The sequence below is a fragment of the Mytilus trossulus genome, chromosome 13, assembly GCF_036588685.1.
Source record: "Mytilus trossulus isolate FHL-02 chromosome 13, PNRI_Mtr1.1.1.hap1, whole genome shotgun sequence".
NCBI classification, from domain to species: Eukaryota; Metazoa; Mollusca; class Bivalvia; order Mytilida; family Mytilidae; genus Mytilus; species Mytilus trossulus.
This window is the reverse complement of record NC_086385.1, coordinates 46,524,298-46,546,593: the sequence shown is the minus strand read 5'-3', so window position 1 is coordinate 46,546,593 and position 22,296 is coordinate 46,524,298. Positions and strand designations below refer to the sequence as shown.

General features: G+C 33.4%; 2 protein-coding genes across 3 annotated transcripts in view; one reads left to right on the top strand and one right to left on the bottom strand.

Annotated features, from left to right (window-relative positions):
• The window catches only part of LOC134694423 (uncharacterized), a 153,613-nt gene that overhangs the window by 33,649 nt on the left and 97,668 nt on the right, over window positions 1-22,296 (top strand). The gene's annotated exons all lie outside the window — the stretch shown is intronic.
• Window positions 7,198-22,296, bottom strand: part of LOC134695023 (hemicentin-1-like) — a 29,917-nt gene continuing 14,818 nt past the window's right edge. Inside the window, exons 5-11 of one of the 2 annotated variants that reach the window (XM_063556158.1) lie at window positions 16,585-16,902; window positions 14,703-15,002; window positions 13,968-14,264; window positions 12,324-12,632; window positions 11,116-11,217; window positions 8,885-8,912; window positions 7,198-7,735 (exon numbers count right to left, since the gene is read on the bottom strand). In XM_063556158.1, the coding sequence (XP_063412228.1) occupies window positions 7,453-7,735; window positions 8,885-8,912; window positions 11,116-11,217; window positions 12,324-12,632; window positions 13,968-14,264; window positions 14,703-15,002; window positions 16,585-16,902 (1,637 nt within the window). In that variant the 3' untranslated portion in view covers window positions 7,198-7,452. The remainder of the gene's footprint in view (window positions 7,736-8,884; window positions 8,913-11,115; window positions 11,218-12,323; window positions 12,633-13,967; window positions 14,265-14,702; window positions 15,003-16,584; window positions 16,903-22,296) is intronic. The other variant, XM_063556159.1, reaches the window with a different exon arrangement.

Here is a 22,296-nt window from a genome sequence, read left to right as displayed (position 1 = left end):
GTTTGGATTAATTTGTGTTTTAAATGGCTATTTTCTTCACAACGATTAATATTACATGGAAGATATTTAGCACATATATGAACAATGTCTTATTGTTTAATCAGAGTAAACACCCCGTGAAAGTAACGCGTAATAAATTGTCTTTAGTTCAAAATGTGGTAAATTTCAGCTAAAAAATAGTATTATTGGACGAAAACCAACAAACGAGTTTGTTAAAATTGTGGTAAGTGGATCGAATTTAATTTCTTATTGTTTTCAAAATGGCTAACTAATTTATAAGAGATTATGGTTGTTATTGTTAGATGGTTTGGCTACATAAATTTCAGGTTTGTCAATGTTATTTGGATATAGGAGATAGCTCAAATGACTCCCCGGCACGATGGAACTCCCAAAAATATAATCAACGGATAAGGAATATAGATAAAAAGTCACTTGTGAGAAACTTTTCTGAATATGCTAAAGTAGAGTAAAATTCTTCGCCTGCCACGCGAGCAAGTTCGTAAGCTCATTTTTTCGTACATTAAAATCCGTTTTCTTTTCTCACAGAATAGGTAATATTTAAAACTTGCATTCAAATCTATTCAAAATAAAATTAAAAAAAAACCATCATGCTGTTAGACAATAGAAATGCTTGACTTATTTATATTTCGAATTAAAATCAATGTTCAAACTTTAAAACTGCTGAAGTCTTGTTCAAAATATACGTATTTAACCATTAAATTACAAAAGCCTCCTCTTTTTATTCTAGAGCAGTCAAACTTGGTATCTTTTCATGCATTTGTTCTTTAAAGAGTTTAATTGTGCTCTTCATGTATAATTTAATCCGAGCGTAGAAAAAGTAGTTTCAATTCGTTTTTCAAGGGCAATTTTAGCAAAGTCTGTACAGACTGACCATTCAATTTATTTAATCTAAATTGATTTTTTTGCAATTTTGTATTCTCCATTACATATATATTGTTTTATTGTATTAACAATTATAATATGATAGCTATCGAATAGTTAACTAAAAGAATATCTTTTCAATAACTGTCCTATCATTTATTAAGTATCAAAGTGGTAAATTTCAAACAACTGTTTCTTTCAATGGTTTATCTTTATTATGTTGTTACAATAAATGCTCAAGTGTTTTAATATTGTTTTAATTTTTATTTTACACTACTAAAAAAAAAAATTCAAACCAAAACAAATAGCAGATTGAAAAGCTCAAACACTCCAAAAAAATGGAAAACAACTTCTGTTTGAAAGATTCAATTGTTTCATGCATACCTTTCCGTTGACTTTTCTATTTATATCTATTTTGTAAATTTACTAGTATAAGGATCAATCGTGCTCTGGATCATTGAAAAGAATTTAGCATTATCCTTTTACGATACACTAAGTTTGTTAACTGTGTTGAACGCATCTATTCCGTCGAAATGATACAACAAATACATGTTAGTCTACTTCATATTATTTTTTTAGCATCTAAAAGTGACCTGTAGGTGTTGCGGTTAAGCTATTTCGGTACGGTCATAACTGACACGCACTATATGTATTAAGTCAAAAAAATAGCAGAGGAAAGATATAACGTTGTTAGTGTTTTAATAGAGAATTTTAGGTTTTTGACGTACGTAATACGTAACATACCTTAACATTTCAAAAATACTCATTGTTATCTCCTGTTGGCCATTTAGCTTGTAAATTAAACGAAAATCATATACTTTGACGTACGTCATACACCTTATCTTAGTCGTTGTAAAATTGTGTTTGTCTCCCTTTGTCCATTTAGTTTAAATCTATTTAAAATAGCGTACTATACGACCAAACGTTTACACTAGTATTATATCCGAAAGTAAGAAAATGCCAACTTTGTTCGCAGGGGCCACAGATATTTTTTGAATGATATGCAGTTAACAATGTTTCCTATTTTCGTACTAAAAGAGTTTCTTTTCAGCTAATTTGTGAATATCACGTGCCGCGTTCAGAGAGTATACGGAAAAATTAGTTTTTGAACATATTTATTCTAAAAAGGATAAAGTTGATCAAAGATGAAGGACATTTTACAAGTTCAGTAATTTAGGTAATTAAAATATATACATGTAGGGTGTACTGTTTTTTTGTAATATTTAGGCATATTGAAATACCCGGATTATTTTATCATTATTTCAGATAGTTTTGGGTGTTATTTTATTTGATTGCCATTAACATGAGTAAAGGCAAATTTTGATAATATTTGTAAGAATACCAAACATATTGTTTTTGTCTTATGGTTCAGTTTTTATCTATTTTTTAATGATTGATCTGTGTCGTGTGTGCCACAATCTATCAAGAAAATTATTACCTGGAAAATTCATTTTGGCAAGTGAAAAAAAAACCATCGCGGTGTGATAAAGGAGTAGGTCCGGTAAGGACCGATTTTGGCCTCAAATTTCAGTTCCATCTGACGAAAGATTTTGACCACTTTTTAATAACTTAAGTGTCTATTTCATTTGTTTCAATTATTTTTTGTTAAAGATTTTAACTCATTTAGTCTTAAAAAACGATCCGGTTCAAGCTAAAATATGCGAAAAATGTCACTTTTCAGATGGTTTTTGTCAAAAATGAAAGTGGCCGCATCCGTGTTCATCCTCAATCTTTATATATGTTATGTATTATTATCAAACACAACTTCCATTTTAATGTTTTGGATGAACACGAATGCCGCCACTTTCGTTTTACACAGAAACCGTAAATTTAACTAAAATGCTTGAAATTTGATGATTTCAGTAATTTAGCATGATTTAATGGTGCTAGTACTCACTGTATGTGCATTGTATTGCCAAAAACAGCCAATATTTATGTAGACGAACCATTCTACTGTCCAATAAATAACTAAAAGTTTACATTTTAGCAATTTTGTAAAACTGCTATCTTTTGGGGCCAAAAAAAGGCTCTTACCGGACCTACTCCTTTGCCATAATAAGAATCCTTTGAAGGATGCAGATTCGAGAGTGTCAACCGGTTTGTTACGAACGGATAGACCTACGGACCGACAGCACGATTGAAGGTAGCATTGTGTTACTATTACCCTTCGAAGCATCCCTGGTGAAAGGTAATTACTCTAGAAAAAAGAAAGCTGTCGCGGGAAAAGAAAAGGTCGGCGATTCGAATCAAAAATCCAAAAGCAAGATACGGTATCAAATGGTGGAGAACTAGTTATTATATCTCAACCATTTATGTCAACGAAGCGTGACTTGATGCTAAGATTATTGGACCTTTTTACGACAATCAGCGTATAAACTTCAGAAATTGACTGTCACAGGCAATGTTGTGCTGTCATAGCTGTCATTCAAAACAATACATTACCATAATAGGTGAACCATGCCGAGTAAGGTTTTCGGAAATAGTCATCTTTATATTTTTTCCCTGTTGCATTGCCTAAGCGACAACGTAAGCTGAATGGAGAAGCATATTTGATTCGTATAAAATTTCTGTTGTTTCAATTTTGACAGCTATCTGACCATATCTGCTTAATGATAAAACATGGCCGAAAGATACCAGATCAGCAAAACTTGGGTGATCTCATGTTCTCTGGAAGAGTTAGAGATCTGTTCCACATGTGGCACCCATCATGTTGCTTATGTTGTAAAAAAATCCGGTAAATAGTTTAATTCGGTAGTCCACATTCGTGAAACGATGACCCTGAGCTTTGCCTTTTTTAGTTGGCTTTTAGGTTGATTTTCTTTTCTGGGTCATTATTTTATTTTTTTATTACTAATATATAATTATTGTTCAGTATAACATGTTTATTTTAAATTAAATTTGATGGACACAAATGTTTTCGAAGTGACGACGTAAAACTTGCCACTAGATACCAATAATCAGACTGAAAAGTCTTAAACATGTTAACTGACTAAGAAAAAAAAAAAAAAAAATCAGTTTTTACAATCCAATTTTCAGATCAGAGCCCGTGCTGTAATGTATACCAGTTGAGTCTGTTTATATCTCACTCACCAACACGAGTTGGTATAAAATAAAATGAAAAGAAATCGTACTTTCTTAATTTACCGCAAGGACTGTAATTTGAATAATTGACTGACAAGGTTTTTAAATACTGACAATTTTATTTTGTAAGAACGAAATAAAAACAAATCTTTCATGACCTTATTCTGCAACCTTAGGAGCAGCTTGTTCTTCACCAAGATCATTTATAAATTTAGCCCTTCTCTTTGCAAGTCCAACACATCATTCAACAATACACGATGGTTAACCTTTACACTTGTCGACCTATGCATGTACCGATTTTCAACATGCCGAGCTATCAATCTGTTAACCTTGGGTCTTCACACTTGTCAACCTGTCGACCTATGGATTTATCGACTCTTCAACATGTCGACCTGTCAACCTTTTAACCTTTACACTTGTCAACCGGTCAACCTATCATACCTTAACAATTGTCAACCTTGTAGACCTTTCTAGGGTCAACTTGTCAACCTTTCTAGTGTAAACATGTCGACCTTTTACTCTGTCAACTTATGTACAAACATGACTACACCTATTTACTTCTTTATTAAACCGATGGAACTACAGTACCGTTTATCTTAATTGTCTCGACCTTCAATGATGAGGTATAGTCAAATAGTTGAACTCCTTTCCGTCAGTTCGATAGAATGCCAACCATGCAGACGTATTTGTATTCTGGTATAATGAAGTCGATAATTCGCTCAGTCTTGAGATGAAGGAAGACGGACAAAAAGAAATTATTGACATTCAAATACCATTTTTTTTTTTTTGTTTTGCGGCCATGTTTTGGTTCTGTAAATTCTTTTCCAAACTTGGTTTCATCATAAATTCGAGGGTCCTACATATTTATTTCAAATTTGATCTATCCCCCTACCAAATAGATATGATTGTATAAAAAGAACCTTATGTGTAACTCATAAATAAAGAACAACCATACATTGTCTCGAAATGTCAATGCTTAGAAACAGACTCGCTTTCTTCCTGTTTCTAAGTCTGTACCAATAACATTGATATTCCAAGACAATGTATGGTTATTCTGTATTTAATTTGTTATTATTAAGTCATCGATCATTTAGATGAAAAAAAATATGGGGAAGGGGGAGACCCTGTCTGACGTGGACATTTTGTTTTGAATTTTATCTTATGGGCAGAAATATCTTCATTTTAAATTCCCAGCAACCCCTTCCCCCTTCCCCACAGGCCCCATCCAAAAACAATCGAAGTGTCCGTGCCTGTTACATAAATGTAATTTAAGAATTAAAACAAAATTATACATATCCGACTGTTCAAAATCTGAAATACAGAACCGGCGAAGGGAGACAACCACAATTTATATTATGTCTTATAAGTCCGTATAATTGTTAGCCTAAGTTTTTTGCGTTAACGTACGTAAGTTTCGTTTGAAACGTAAAATTCTCTAATGCGGTGTAGTCCATATTTCAAATTCATTGACGCCATCTCGAGTTGGTTGATATTTGGGTCCATTAGATAACGACGGTTATGTCACTTCTACACTTCCGTCCTCTTTTTCTCGAATATGAAACATCAAATTAGACTGATCACATAATTTTTACTTAGTACATTATCCACACGAAGGAGCAGGGTCTGCCTTCCTTCTTAGGACCTGATATCACCCTGAATGTTTGGTAAGCTAGTGATGTGTAGTCTTGTTTTCTATAATGTATTTTTCATCTTATTTTTTGGTACTTTGGTTTTTTATTTCGTATTGTCTTTTTGGTATGTCATTCCTGGTTTGTTTTATAGTTTGAATGTTCCCTTGGTATCTTTCGCTTCTCATTTTCAGTATTGAGATACTTAACAGATGTTTCTTAAATTTGCTGTTGCAAAGTTTAATGAACAAAAAAAATCCACCGAGAAATATAGATTCTACCTCCTTCAGGTAAAAAATGTTAAAGGATATGGTTATTTGTTTCGGTCCATATTGATCATCCAATGCCATTTCATGAGTATTTAGGTTATTAAATCTTTTTGTGTAACTTTGATGGTAAGTTATATCGTTGGCAATCATACTGCATCTCCTTATTTTTATATTACATGTTTCTTTTTTTGTCGTTGAACAGTTAATGTTCTATAACATTTTGGATTCATCAAATCAAAATGGTTACCTTTCGAATGTGTAATATTGGTCTACTTCGGATTACTACAGTTGTTAATTTAAGAATTGAAATAAGTCTATAATGTCATGCTCTATGCTAATTCAAATATGGGTAGGCATTATATTTGTCAACATTCTATACCTGACTTACGCTTGGTGAAGAGATATTGACAAAATGCTTACCATGTAAGAATGAACATAGAGCATGACATGACATGAAAGAATTATATCTTATTTTCTTTTTTACTATTATAACGATTCATAACATATAATCGACAACACATTGCAATCAGTGACAACATTAACTGCTAATTAACTTTCGTGTTTTGTCCCCGAAATTTAACGGACGTCATCTTGATAAAAAAGAATCAACACAAAACCATCAAGCACGCTATAAGAAGACACACAATTAACATGTAATAGATGCGTGTATATTTGTAATAACAGTTTAAACATCATTTTGTGTAACGAAAATATATTTTTTTTAGAATCAATAAGCACAGTTTAACTTTCGTGTATGTTAGCCTTTTCTGTCATCACGGTTTATCTCTCGCACTTGCGCTGTGCCATTGCCGAACTCATGATGAGAGGTCTCTTCATTTACCTCACTTCAAACCTTCAAACGAATAACCTATCGGCGAATTCGCCGTTTCAGAATCTAATGCATTAAGGGTAATATTTTCAAAAACGTTCACCAAACTTTGTGCTTGGTTTAAAACCTTATTAACAATGGAAACCTTTCCAATGACGTAACGCTATTTTCATTTTGGTGTACGAACAATGAGATTATCCATACTCCTTGAGAATTAGAAAAGGAAAAAGGCAAATTGGATAACAAGAAGACAATTTTTCACTAACATTAGACATTAAGAATCATATGATTATAAAAATAAGGTACATGATATTTTACGCTAGTTAGCAAGTGATATGAACGTGCTTTTGTTTGTATATTGATTTAAAGAACCAGAGACGAACAATATCTATACTTTTGGTAAGTTTACTGATTTTTCTAAACTTGTTTAACTGTAAAAGAAAACGAAAGATCGTGTCAAACAATGAAGTTCTTTAATTTTGAACATACAATTATCAATTCTACAGTTTAATGGTAACTGTATTCAAGGTTATTTTATACATAGATTATCTACCATTCACCATTTATTCTGCGTAAGTATAAAAGCAACTAAAATAGAATACTGTCATGTATTTTTATTTCAGAAAAAATTACGTCTTGAAAAGAATAATCCGTTTGAGTATGCATTAAAAAACATTGCTTATAATTAAACTGTTCCTTGTATTACGTATTTCATATACAATATGTTCTGAATCCCTTGTTTTATTTTAGAACGTCAGAAAAACTACGGTATTGATCTTACAGAGTTTCCGCTTATTGAATTTAATTCAGTGTTATTTACAAATACCCATGTGTAATGGTCTTCTGAATTGTCATCGTCATGCATCCCTTGTCTGTCGTCATGCATCCCTTGTCTGTTGTCATCCATCCCTGGTCTGTTGTCATCCATCCCTTGTCTGTTGTCATGCATTCCTTGTCTGTTGTCATGCATCCCTTGTCTGTTGTCATGCATCCCTTGTCTGTTGTTATGCATCCCTTGTCTGTTGTCATCTAATTCCTCACCATATCTGAAGATGATAAATATCATAATCACAATCGAGATATATGTCTTTTTTTGTGAAAATGTAATCATGAAAGTAAATGAATCCATAGTATATTCGTAAATGTTTTATTATATTTGATTTTAATTAAACATTTCAAATTTGGAAGAGTACTAGTTAATTAACTTATGCTTTATCATTTATCGTTCTTCAATACATATTTCGTTTCATGTTTCCTACGTGTTAACATACTTTAATCATCTATAAAAGTCTTTTTATGCGCATGATCAAGTAAAGATCCTCTTGCCTCTTTTAGTTTTGTATACTTGTTAATTTTGGTTTCTTTTATATATTGTGGAGTTTAGTACGACATCCATTATCACTGAATTAGTACACAATTTTGTTAATGGGTCAGCTGAAACACGCTTCCGGGTGTGGATTGTGGCTTACGGCTGTTTTCTGCTTTTGGTTAGGTTGTTGTTTCTTTGAAAAATTTCTCATTCCCATTCTCAGTTTTATTAAAAAGCAAGATAAGTACAAAACAGTAAAATCAATAGTTATAGTTTGGAATTATTAATTCCAAATTGAATATGTACAATGATCATGTTTTTATATTTGTAAATCTAGCTAAACGTTAAACATGCAAAATGAACGGGGTATTATCAACGTGACAATATATTGTATACGGATATAAAGTTTGTTTGCCACAGATCACCTCCCAGTATTGATGAGTAGTTTTCACGTATTTATCACGTATTTATCAAAACAGTTCTCCAAACACGAAAATGTTCTATTAACCTTAATACAAATATTCTGCTATGTTCCTTATGTCGTCAAAACAATCCCGTTCCTTTTCCCCCTGAATGTGACCTACCGAATGAGACTATTTACCGGGTTTGTAATGACATGAGCAACACGACCGGTGCCACATGTGGAGAATGATCTGCGTACCCTTCAGGACCACATGATATCACTCCCAGTTTGTGTGCGGTTCGTATTGCTTAGTCTTTAGTTTTTCTATGTTGTGCCTTGTGTACTATTATTTGTATGTTTGTCTTTTTCTCTTTGAGCCATTGTGTTGTCATTTCATTTTCGATCTAAGATTTTTAACGTTCCTCTGGTATCTTTTGGATCTCTTGTCCTGCTACATAATTTTTCTTTGTATAATTTACTTACCTATCACAATTTCGATTTTGAGATCTTCCTGTAACAAAAACTTAATATGGATACAACTTTTTTTTTTACATAATTACCGATAACATTGTTTTAAAATATATCTTGTTACACACTTTCTATTAAAGGCGGACAAAATTATGTATGGCTAATGATATACCTACATAAAACAATGTGTATTTGTTACATATTATTTTTTTTTCGTTTTTCATATATACACATGGAAAAAAGTATTGCAACACCAAATTGAAATTCAAATTAAAAAAACACAATAATTTTTCGAAATAGAACTAGTTAAACATTATTTAAATATCACCTGAGTTTAATCAATACATATCGACTCAACAAGTTCTTATCTGCATATGCAGCTAATGTACTCAAAAACAATAAAACATATGTTTTTATCCTCATTGTTTTCAACACTATAAATAGCCAAGTTCATAAAGTTATGTGATTGGAACCTTGTAATTGGTCATCCACAACTCATAACTGCAGCAAGTTGGCAGATAATCTGCATGAGAGAAGCAGGTATTTCGTTGTGACAATTGCACGTATTGTATTCCATTATATGTCGTTTTGAGAATAAAAATAAATCAGGCAACACACAATGTTAAAGACCTTCTGAGTTCAAGAAGACCCTCTATCACATCTGCTAGGGAAAATCAAGAAGAATGAAGGTTGTTCAGAACAAAACCCATTGCAAACAATACAATCCTAAAAAGAGAGTGATGACCATACAGGAGCCTTAAAACAAGAACTGTTCGAGATCGGTTCATCGTTACTGATTATTGTCCGATAAGACCATTTCGGGGACCTTTGCATAAGAACAGACATATAGTTGCCAGTATTCAATACAGTGCAGAGCTCACCAAAGTTGAAAATTGGCATCGTGAAGGAAGATCCATTGTTTCAATGGAATTCGGTTTATCTTCATTGGCCCGATCGTAGCCCGAATTTGAACCATATTGAGAAAAAATGGGACACGTTTGGGCGTAAAGTGCTCGAAAGAACACCCAGTTTAAACACGTCATGAAATAAACAATACTCTTCGTCAGGAATGGTTGCTGCTAACTTAGCAACAAATAAGTCGACTTATGACAGGAATCATTAGACGTTAAGATGCGGTTATCCGTTAGAATGTAGGCTGCGCACAAAGTACTAATTCTTTGGTGAATAACGATCAACCATGATGTGAACACTCATCTATTGATTAATTTTGAAATGTCTGACATTGTAAAGTTCGACTACAGTAAAAGTTGTAAAATGCTTTTTTTGTACAGAAAACACTTCATTTTGTTATAAAAATTTTGGTTAGATAAAACTTTTTTTTTCATACACTTTTTGTTCATTTTAATGCCACTGATATCATTACATACGTTTCAATATTATAAACCTTTGATAACTTTTTTATTTTACAAATATTTTATCATATTCCATCCAAATTAGGAGGCTGATTTTTCAAGTTTTGAAAAAATCAAGGTGTTTCAATACTTTTTTTTACATTTGTATTCATTAGACCGTTGGTGTTACTGTTTGAAGATGATGCATTCCTGGTAAAATAAATAGGTCAAACACATCGTACGATTGGATAACAATGGTCCTGACTTGGCACAAAAATTTCCTATGTAGAAATGGTGGATCAAGCTTGATTTATAGTTAACTCAAACCCTCACACGTATGACAGTCGAAAAAAAAATCCATTATATGTGATAATAAGAATATGTCCATAGTACACGGATGCCCCACTTGCACTATCATTTTCCATGTTGATTGGACTGTGAAATTGGGGTAAAATTTTTAATTTGAAATTAGAAAGATCATATTATAGGGAACATATGTACTAAGTTTCAAGTTGATGTGACTTCAACTTCAACAAAAACTACCTTGACCAAAAACTTAAACTTTTACCTGAAATTAGCACCATCATTTTCTATGTTCAGTGGACCGTTAAATTTTGGTCAAATCTTTAATTTAGCATTACCATTTGAAAGATCATATCATGGGGAACATATGTACTAAGTTTCCAGTTGATTGAACTTCAACTTCATCAAAAGCTACCTTGACCAAAAGCTTTAACCTGAAGCGGCACGAACGGACGCACAAACGAACGAACGGAGGCACAGACCAGAAAACATAATGCCCCTCTACTATCGTAGGTGGGTCATAAAAACAAAATACATAATATGTATAAATATGAAAATTGAGGATTAAGGTTTGAATTGAATAAACCATACCATTTCTGTTGTTACAAAGTACTGCCATGATTATTATGAAGAGCAGCAAAATTGCAACCAACCCAATCACGACGTATATTATTAAGTTCTTATCTTCTTTATCTATAAATAAGCATTTAGTTTTAGTTCAATCACGACAGTAACTGTAGTTAAATAAAGGCAACAGTAGTATACCGCTGTTCAAAACTCATAAATCCATGGACAAAAAACAAAATCGGGGTAACAAACCAAAACCGAGCGAAACGCATTTAATATAAGAGGAGAACAACGACACAACACCGAAACGCAAAGTTATCAAACTACTAGGGTAAAAATTTGGAACGCACAATAAATGCTAGTTTTATCAAATCTTACAGTCAACTGGAAAGTCTGAATCTGAAAATTTTGATAAGAGCTAAATCTACTAGTATTTTGTAGATGTTTTCTTGTTATCGACAGAGGATTGTTTAGATAATTGTCTTGTGTTCAACCCATATACTATAATACTTTTTTTTATTTTACTGTTACAAATAACCTGACGAATATGCGGTTAGGGCTTTTCTCATTGTTGAAGGCCGTACGGTGACCTATAGTTATTGTTTCTGTGTCATTTGGTCTCTTGATGAGATTTTTCTCAATGGCAATCATATTACATCCTTTTTTTATATGAATAGCTCTTATTTGACAACAATATTAAGGTGTAAAAAGTAACTGACCGATTACACATGACCTTTGAAAACTTAAAAAATGCATTCATCATAAAAATGAAATCATTGACCTCAACGAACAGCACGTTATATAAGTGCTTGAATATATTAACCTTGCTTTACTTGCTGGTTTGAAAATGTGTACTTGTGTTGGCAGTCAAGTTGTGGTTGGTTTTTGTTTTGGAATTAAGATTAATGCTCATCTAATTGAAAGCAACTCAACGTGTGTATCATTTCGGGTCATTTTAGCCTTTCTTTGCAGAAGGATTTTGTACATCGGTGAAGGCTTTACGATGACATATAGTTGCCTTCTTCGATGTCATTAGGTCTTTAACGGCATATCACATCTTCCTATTTTCATATTCATCAGGAATGTCGGGAACTAAATATAAAATCAATTGAGTGTGTTCTATCACTCTATCACATATTAAAAAGAAGATGTGGTATGATTGTCAATGATCATTCATTGATATTCTCAAGACAAAATATGACACACTAACTACAGTATTAAACAAAACATACCTTCAATGGTCAACTGCAAGCAAACTGATTGAGGTTCTTTGTTATTTAACAGATGACTAACATCACAACATATATTTTGTCCACTTTTGTCAGATAATGGAACCACGTCTAATGTTCCAGATACTATATAACTTCTATCAATAACATCATAAGACTGTACAACAACAAACTCGTTTGTGTAATGTCGGTCCTGGATCCTAATTGAAATGGTTGGTGCAGGATATCCATGCAATGATGAACAAGTCCATTTTCCAGAGGAACCAGATATCAGGTTGGTAGGTCCGGTCAATATTGGGACCGTTGGCGTAACTTACAGGATACAAAAATACAGTGTTATATCATCTTTACATTTTAGATGTGAAGAAATAAATGATTATCAGTGCAAATGAATATAAAAAACTGATAGTACAACCCGAATCGTAGTAACAAGTTTCCAAAGTAGAAGAAAACCGTGTTTTTTTTTCTCATAAACCTTTTCACTTAACACCGTATGTACCGATAGTGTTAGTGTTATTGCTATGCATGTACTTGACGTCATTACATTTACAATTAATTAAAATGTTACAATCAGGAATTAAACACATCAAGTATTATAATGACATTTTTAGCGAATAGTATGGTATCTTAAAAATTTTAAAGGTTGTAGGTTGAGATACGGATAGGGATCCAGATCTAATAACTAATGGAGTATCGATTTCCTCTGTTGTTACTTACAACTCAACAGTTTATTTTGTGTAGGCAGCACCAAGTAGTTCGTAAATAATGTAAATGTAGGAGCCTAGCGTATCAATTGAGAATGTAAATGCCATATGATTAGACAGATGGTATGTAATAGACGAGAATGAATATCTCAATTGGAAAGTTGAAATCATCGCGTTTGTCATTTGTTCTCATTTTGACGCATCCATCTTTGTCAAGATCACAGAAATGCTCAAGATATCAGACAAACCTAGTTTCAATGGTATTTTAATTCAGAAGCAAACATACATTTAGTTCCAGGACATCATAAATATAACTGAAAGTGACATTCAAGATGACTTTTCTTATTGTTTTTGTCTTTACAGAAAAGTGCAAATTAAGTTTAAGGATTACAATATAACGGAACTTAAACAACTGGCATATAAGTATAAGGTTAAGCTAACTATAAAACCATGTTAAAAACACCATTTTTCGCAGAATTCCTGTACCATGTCAGAGTATGGCATTTGTTATGTCACTTGTCCGTTGCTTGGACTTTCTCCTATTTAACATGCCTTAGGTTTCGGTAATTTGGTTTTACCTTTTTTAATAGAAATGGTCTTGTCATTAATTAAAATGAATGAAAGTATCAAAGTAACAAGTACTTAAACTAAATGAAGTTCTTATCGCAAAAACCAAATGTTGTATGTAATAATTTTTGGAGATTCACAAAGCTCTGTTTCAGGGAACCAACAGCGTACTTTTAAACATCGCAATTTTTTTGGCCTTTTAAACATTTTTTTATTTTTTAAACTTTTAATACTGGTATGTATGCTGAGTTTCTTTGTAACGATATTCTTTAATTGTAGTACTTGAATATGATTGCACAATTTATTCACAATTTTTAGTGCGTTCGTTAATCATTCTTCTTTAAATATATTTGAAATTTTCGAAGCTTATACGTACAATATACTGCAACATATGTTGTCGTTGCAAGTGGTTTTTTCAATACGCCGTTATCCGCCTGACATTCAAACACTGAGAGGTGGTCTTCCAAACCAGCAGTAAATGTTAAAGTTGACGTTGTTATACTATTGTTTGAAGAACTGCTTATACCATTTGTAATGACATTGTCATTTCTCAGCCAATTTAATGTTGGTAAAGGATTTCCTCCCGTAGAACGGCATATCATTCTTACAGTATTTCCTAAGTGATATTGATGTGAACCTGTTATTTCTGGTTGACCTGGAGCGTTGATCGAAGCTATAAAAGAAAACAAAATAGTTGCAGAATTTATAAATGTTTGTAATACAGATTTACATTTGATAGGAAATCATAAATGTGAAATTTGATACGAAAACAATACTATAAAGCAAGTACAATATCAAAACATCCGAATTCGGAGGAAAATGCATTCAGAAAGTCCCTAAGCAAATGCCTAAATTAAGAGCCTAAACACACCAAATAAAATGAATAACAATTGTCATGTTCCTGACTTGGCACAGGCATTTTCTCATGACGAAAATTGTCGATTAAACTTGTTTTATAGCTAGCTAAACCTTTCACTTGTACCCATTGAGCTATCAGGTATTTTTATTTTTATTAGTTCATGTATAATTAATGATTTTTTTTCTTCTGGTAAAGCTGTTGTTATTTATTTTTTTACGTAATAACGTTTTTGAAGTAAGCAACAGTACATACGTTTAAGGGTGAGATATGTCGTCTTTACTAGTGGTCTCTTAAGGAATCCATTATCGACCTGACATTCATATACCTCATGATCATCATTGGCAGTTGTTGTAAAAGTCAATGTCGTTATTGTTATATTACCACTAGTAGATGTATTAGTACCAGACGTTATTACAATATCATCTTTCAACCATATTACTGATGGTGGGGGGTTTGCTCCGGTAGAACTGCATGAAAGTTTAACAGTCATTCCTATCTGAAATTCTACATGACTACTTGTTTCCGGTTCACCTGGGGCTGTCCTGATAGAAGCTAAAAAATCAATGAAACTTTTTATCAACAATGTAACAACATTATAGTAATTGAAATGCATGCCGTGTTCACTTTGAGCTGTATGTGTTTTAAGTGTACGCTATACTTCAACTAAGTCATACTCTATAACATCTCCACAATTAAATTACTACACGTGCCTAATCCAATCGAAGGAGTCATCAAGCACTTTTATAATGTCTTTGCTTTTTTGGAGGACATTTTGCAATTTTCTGATCATTATTATTTGTAATGACGGCTTACTGTTGACACTCGTAGTTTGTTCCCAAGTAGATTGGTGTCATATAATTATTTAAGTATTCTTTCTATTTTGTCACACTCGGACCAAGGCAGTTCGTCTCCATCAGGTGCTCTGGTCAATATTTAGATTATTAATTTGATCTATTAATATATAGGTATAGGTCGATGTGATATGAGTGCCAATGAGACAAATCTTCATCCAACATAACAATTTATAAAAGTAAACAATTATAGGTCAAGGTACGGCCTTCAATTTTACATCGGATGCGATTACCTTAAAGAGCACGACATCTGGATGATCTTTTATTATATGTATCATCTTTTCTTGTGTGTCTTTATTTTTACATTCAAATTATAGTTTTGATAATGTAATATATTCCTTTAGATTTTTATGTCGTGTATATGCAATTATAGGTGGTTTTGGGAAAAGTTGCTTTGCAGTTTAATTTTTCTCAATGATGTGCCAGTGTTTTTTATCAGTCTGCCAAGTTTTTTAAACAAAGGATTGTGTCTAGTTGCTAGCAGTTTTTTATTTCACGCATTCGATAAGCAATGTAAGCCTTTGATGGGTTAACTGTTCACAAAACTTGACAATAAAGAACGTATAAGCTATAGTTAATATTTAAGGAAGTTACATACATTTCAACAAAAAAAGAACTTACATATATTCGAGAAATCAATTATAGTAATAATATGACACAAACTCAAAACTTGTTCTTCTCAATCGGGATGAATTCAATTTAAATATCAGCATTTAAGTGGAAGGTCTTTTTTTTGGCTGATGGAGTTTTAACTCTCCTCAACGAATGCTAGACTGATTTTATAAGCGCGACACATATTTTCAATTATTGTACACGACTATTTCGGTTCAAATTTTCTTTTTGTCCCCCTAAGTGATGATAGCTAAGGGTTTGATAAATTAGATATGAAAGATAGATTTTATATCTGCTATAAGAAATGTGAAAATTCTAATTCTAATAAGAAGAACATATTTCTTATAAAGTCACTAATTTTGTTTTATGTATTGCGATAAGACCGTGTAAAACCCTGATTTGAAATATTATATCGAAAAAGGAGTCATATCCTATAAAATGGTGGTTTTATAGTCAGTTAAAGCTCTCACTTCTATGGCAGTTGCATTAAATAAAATTATATGGACAAAAATGTGTGAACAAATCAAACAGACATACTAGGTAAGATTGTCAAAATAAAGTTTCTACTTTTAGAGACATGTAACTATATAAATAAAGGCAACAGTAGTATACCGCTGTTCAAAATTCATTAATCAATATAGAAAATGTGAAATGAAAGTATAGCAGCTTACCTTCTAGAACTTTAAGATTGACAGGGTTACTTATAAAGTGCCGTCTTCCATTGTTCGCTCGGCAATTATAAATACCCTCATCCTTTTCTGTAATGCTGAATATATTTAAATTTGGGTTGGTTGCAGATGTCATTATTTGTCTTTTTGCATTATTTGTCCCCTGAGCTATTATTTCAGCGCTGCCTCTATCAACTTGCGTTTTTGTCCAGTCCCATCCAATTGCTGGTGGTTCGCCATTTATTGTACACGTCATAGTGACCTTGGAATCACCTACTATAGCTGAATATGGTGTCAACGATGCTGTTAAATTTAGGTCACCTGTAATTTAAAAGTTTGATTGCAAAAAGCATAATAAATGGTCATAGAATTGGGAAAGGAAATGGGGAATGTGTCAAAGCGACAGCAGACCGACCATAGAGCGGACAATAGCCGAAGGCCACCAATGTAGCGAGAAATTCCCGCACCCGGAGGCGTCCTTCAGCTGGCCCCTTAAAATATGTATACTAGTTCAGTGTAAATGGTGATTGATTAATCCTCTTCATGTTCTTGAACACATAAGGCATCAGCAAAGGACCTCCAACTCGTTCTATCTTTCGCGATTCTTTCTATTTGATTCCAGGTGTAACCATGTCTTTTTATCTCTGCTGCTATATCTCTTCTCCATGTGCCTTTCAGTCTTCCAGGCTTTCTTGTCCCTTGTGGTGTCCATGTCAATACCTTTTTCACATGCCGGTTGTTATCCATTCGCAGTATATGTCCAATATATTTCCACCGCCTTCTCATGATCTTATTCCCTACATTCTTCACACCTGTTCTTTCTGATAGTTCACTTTTTGAACTTACACTTGGCCATTTAATGTTTATTATTCGTCTCAAACAGCGTCCTTCGAATCCTCTAATTCGACTTTCTACTGTTTTGGTTGTTCTCCATGTTTCTGAACCGTACAACAGAACTGTTCTAACATTGCTAACATACAATCTGATCTTTGTCTTTCTGGATATTTTGTTGTTTTTCCGTATGTTATTCAGGTTTTTGAAATCAGAAGCTGCTTTGCCATTACGGATGTTAACTTCTTCTTCAATATTTTCTTCTGCATTTACTCTACTACCAAGATAATTAAATGAGTTTACTTGTTCCAGTTCTTTTCCATTCACTGTTTTTGCTTTATTGTTTTTTGTACCTATCTTCATCACCTTAGTTTTCTTTGCATTTATCTTCAGTCCTACTTTTCCTGCCTCTGATGTTACTTTATCTGTCTTTTTCTGCATGTGTTCATGTGTATGAGAAAAGAGGCTGATATCATCCGCAAAGTCCATGTCCTCTAAAAATATTGTTAGTCCCCACTGTATACCATGATTTTCAGTTGTTGTCTTCTTCATATCCCAGTCAACCACCAATATAAAGAGAAAAGGAGATATTATGCATCCCTGTCTTTAGTCTGATAGTTTTCCATCATGTCTAACTGCACATCTAAAACCATCATACATTTCCATAATGATGTGAATTATTTTCTGTGGAATTCCATACATACTCATGATGTACCAAAGTGACTCTCTATTGACGCTATCAAAGGCTTTTTCAAAATCCACATAATTTGTATATATGGGTGACCTCCATTCTAGTGCCTGTTCTATAATATGTCTCAGTATGAGGATGTTATCTATACATGCACGTTTTTTTCTAAATCCACTTTTTTCTTCCCGTAGAATGGAATCGATTTTGTGTTTGATTCGTTCTAGAATTATTCTACAAAGTATCTTACCAGGCACTGACATTAAAGTAATTCCACGCCAGTTGTTACAACCTGTAAGGTTACCTTTCTTTGGTATTTTTATGATGATACCATCTTTCCACTGGATAGGTAGTATTTCTTTTTCCCATATTTCATTTAGCAGATCACGTAGGATGTTCACGTTGAGATTTATGTCTGATTTTATTACTTCTGTTGGTATGCCATCTACCCCACGAGCTTTGTTGTTTTAAGTTTTTTAATGTCTGCTTTGATCTCATCATCTGTTATGGGTCCCATTTCTATTTCAATTTGTGGTGGAGCTTCCTCTGTCCTGTCAACTGAGATTTCTGGTTCAGGCCTATTCAACACCTCTTCAAAATGTTTTTTTCCATCTTTCCAGTTGTTTCTCAAATTTGCATATTGTCTGACCATCTTTATCTTTGATGTTAGTACTGTTGGTATTTACTCTGCCACTAAACTGTTTTGTAATGTTATATAGCTTTCTCATATCTCCAACTTTAGATGCATTTTCAGCCTCTTCTGCAATCTTATCTATGTATGCCTTTTTGTCTGCCTTTGCATTCTTTTTCACTTCTTTTTCCTTAATATTATATAGATCTTTTGTTCTCTCTTGTTATTCTCCTGTTGCTTGGTTGGTTTTTGATTTTAACAGTTTTCTTTCCATAATTAGAGCCCAGGTTTTTCACAGATAGCCATTCCTTTCTTTCTTTATGTTTGTAACCTAAGATGTCTTCACTTGTTTTTAGATAAATTTCACTCATATGTTGCCATTTAGAGTTTATGTCAATCTCCTTTTCTTCAAGTTGTAAGACCTCAAATCTGTTTTTCAGTTCTATATTGAAGTTTTGTTGTATTTCAGGTGTAAATTGACGTTATACTGAACTCCGAATTATACACAAGAAACTTAAATTAAAAATCATACAAGACTATCAAAGGCCAGAGGCTCCTGACTTGAGACAGCCTCAAAAATGCGGCGGGGTTAAACGTGTTTATGAGATCTCAACCCTACCTCTATACCTCTCGCCAATGTAAAAAAGTAAACGCATAACAATACGCACATTAAAATTCCGTTCAAGAGAAGTCAGAGTCTGATGTCAGAAGATGTAACAAAACATGCAAAAGAAAATAAACAAAATGACAATAATACATAAATAACAACAGACTACTAGCAGTTAACTGACATGCCAGCTCCGGAACCTCAATTAAAATGATTGAAAGATTGTGTCTTCATCATATGAATATCATGCAAAATCTCTCCCGTGAGTGGTTAAGTATCATCCAAACTTTCATCTAGACGATCTGACAGATAACGATGCACAGAAACGCTCGAGGAACATGGGCTCTCGCAACATGTCACCGGTAAAACACATGTACATGGCTATTCCCTCGATGTAGTCATCGATCAAAAACAGCTGCACAAACTTCCGAACAATCTCATAGAAAATAAAGCAGAAACTGTATTACCATACATCAGGACGAACATGCACTATCCAATAGATTTGGTGAATTCTTCGTTGGGAAAATAGACACAATTGGAAACAACCTGAGTAATTCGAACAAATCATCAACAGAAGTTGTCAATGCTCTTGAAGCCGATGTAAAATTCGACTGAAATCCGCTTACTTCGCTTTCACCAGCGTCAACTGAAGAAGTTCGAAGGATAATCAAGAGAGCTCCGGTAAAGTCATGCGAACTCGACCCAATTCCTACTTACATTACCTCTTAAAATCATGTCTCGGCAGCTTACTTCCTATTATAACCAAGATAGTAAACACTTCAATGGCAGAATCGCAAGTTCCTGCATTTTACAAGGAAGCGGTTCTAAGACCTTTGTTGAAAGGCACTGGCTACGGTTACATGGAAATGTAACAATAATAAAAATATTATTGTTACATGGGAGACTAATTGCCGGAATGCAAAGTTGGGCGAGAAACCAAAAAATTACCAATGTAACAATAATTACTGAGGCTACGGTTACATAACGTTATTGTTACATGAAAAACAGTACGCTAGATTTATTAAACTTAAATCTACTATAGTTGTGTTGCTTAATATTCTTTCATATGTACTAAACGATACTTGTAATACTGATAAATAGTAAATATTATTATTCAACAAATATTGTTAAGGTTGAAAAAAAGAAAACTTGGAATGCGTTTTAAACGAAACTGAAACAATATCAAGACATAAATTTCATACAACTATACAACTTGACGCAAATTGATACATCAAAAGCAAAGTTTGCTAACTGTAACTTAAATACTAAGAACTTCTATATGTACACGTATCCGTGGAGGACGTAATCAGTGTGTTCATCCAAAAAAAAAACCCACTTACTGGATTTGTAGAAATTGCCATTGTAAATAAAAAGTTACAGTAAATAAATTGTATTTAATAAATTTATGTATTGTAAATATAAAATAAATGTCTACAACTTTTATTTTTTAGTACATATTACTAGTCCCATCGTACATTGCTGTTTTTCATGTAACAATAACGCAATGTAACCGTAGCCTCAATAATTATTGTTACATTCGTAATTAAACAGGTCCTTGCCCAACCATGCATTCCGGCATTTAGTCTCCAATGTAACAATAATATTTTTATTATTGTTACATTTCCGTGTAACCGTAGCCAGTGCCTTGTTGAAAAAGCCTGATCTTGACGATGATGAGTTAAAAAACTATCGTCCCGTTTCGAACTTGCCTTTTACCTCAAAGATCTTGGAAAAGGTTAGTGAAACTCGGTTCGAACAGCATCTTGAAGCAAACGCACTTTTCGACAACATGCTTCAGCATATCTTGTCATTCAACAGAAACTGCTCTTCTACGGTTCACTATGATATAGCATTGATAATAACTGTTGTGCAGTACTTGTTATGTTCTATCTATCCGCTGCATTCGACAATATCGACCATCCCATCCTGATTATTCGGTTTGAATACTTTTACGGCATAACTGGCTCAGCGATGTCATGGATGAGATCCTATCTTGAAAGTCGAACTCAACGTGTAGCAATTGGCTCCGTTTTGTCAGATGTAATAAACATTGAATATGGCGTTCCACAAAGTTCAGTTTTGGGACCCCGATTGTATTGTATTTTTGCAAAACCGATCAGTTAAATATGTCGGCGACACAACTTTAGCGATCATGGGTATGCTGATGACACGCAAGTCTTCCTAGTTATCAAACCCCTCGCTAATTGGGACAACATATCTTTACGTCTAGAGACTTGTTTAGCTGACATTAGTAAATGGATGTGCTTAAACATGCTGAAACTGAACCAAGACAAAACGTAACTGATCTTATTTTTACCAAAAAATCGTGTAAAGGAATTTTCGAATTGTCATCTGTTATTTGATGGATCAATTGTAAGCAATGCATCTGTGGTAAAAAATCTTGGTGTTTATTTTGATAGAACATTAAGCATGGAAAAGCAGGTCAATATATCACCGATGATGCCTGTAAAACTTTGGTGTGCTCGCTCGTCTCGTCACGTTCAGACTACGGAAACGCTCTGCTATATGGTGTAAATGCCAGTTTAGTCAATAAGTTACAGCGAGTACAGAATACGGCAGCCAGGCTCGTTACACGTACCAAGAAACATGATCATCATGTTAAAAAACACCAGTTCTTGTGTCTCTTCATTGGATTTCGGTGCAGTACCGAATACAATTTAAACTTCTTTTGTATACTTTCAAAATCCTGCATGGCCTAGCACCCGTCTATCTCATTAGTGCCTATCAACCATCAAGATCTATTAGATCGGAAAATGCCAAGCAGCTTATACAAATTCGTGTACGCACCAAAATCTATGGAGAAAGACGTTTCGACAAAGCTACTGCGAGCCTCTGGAACAATCTTCCTAGCCATCTAAGGCACGAACACTCAATCGAACTTTTTAAGAACAATTTGAAAACCCATTATTTTAGACTATTCAGTTTCTTTTAGGTTTTTTT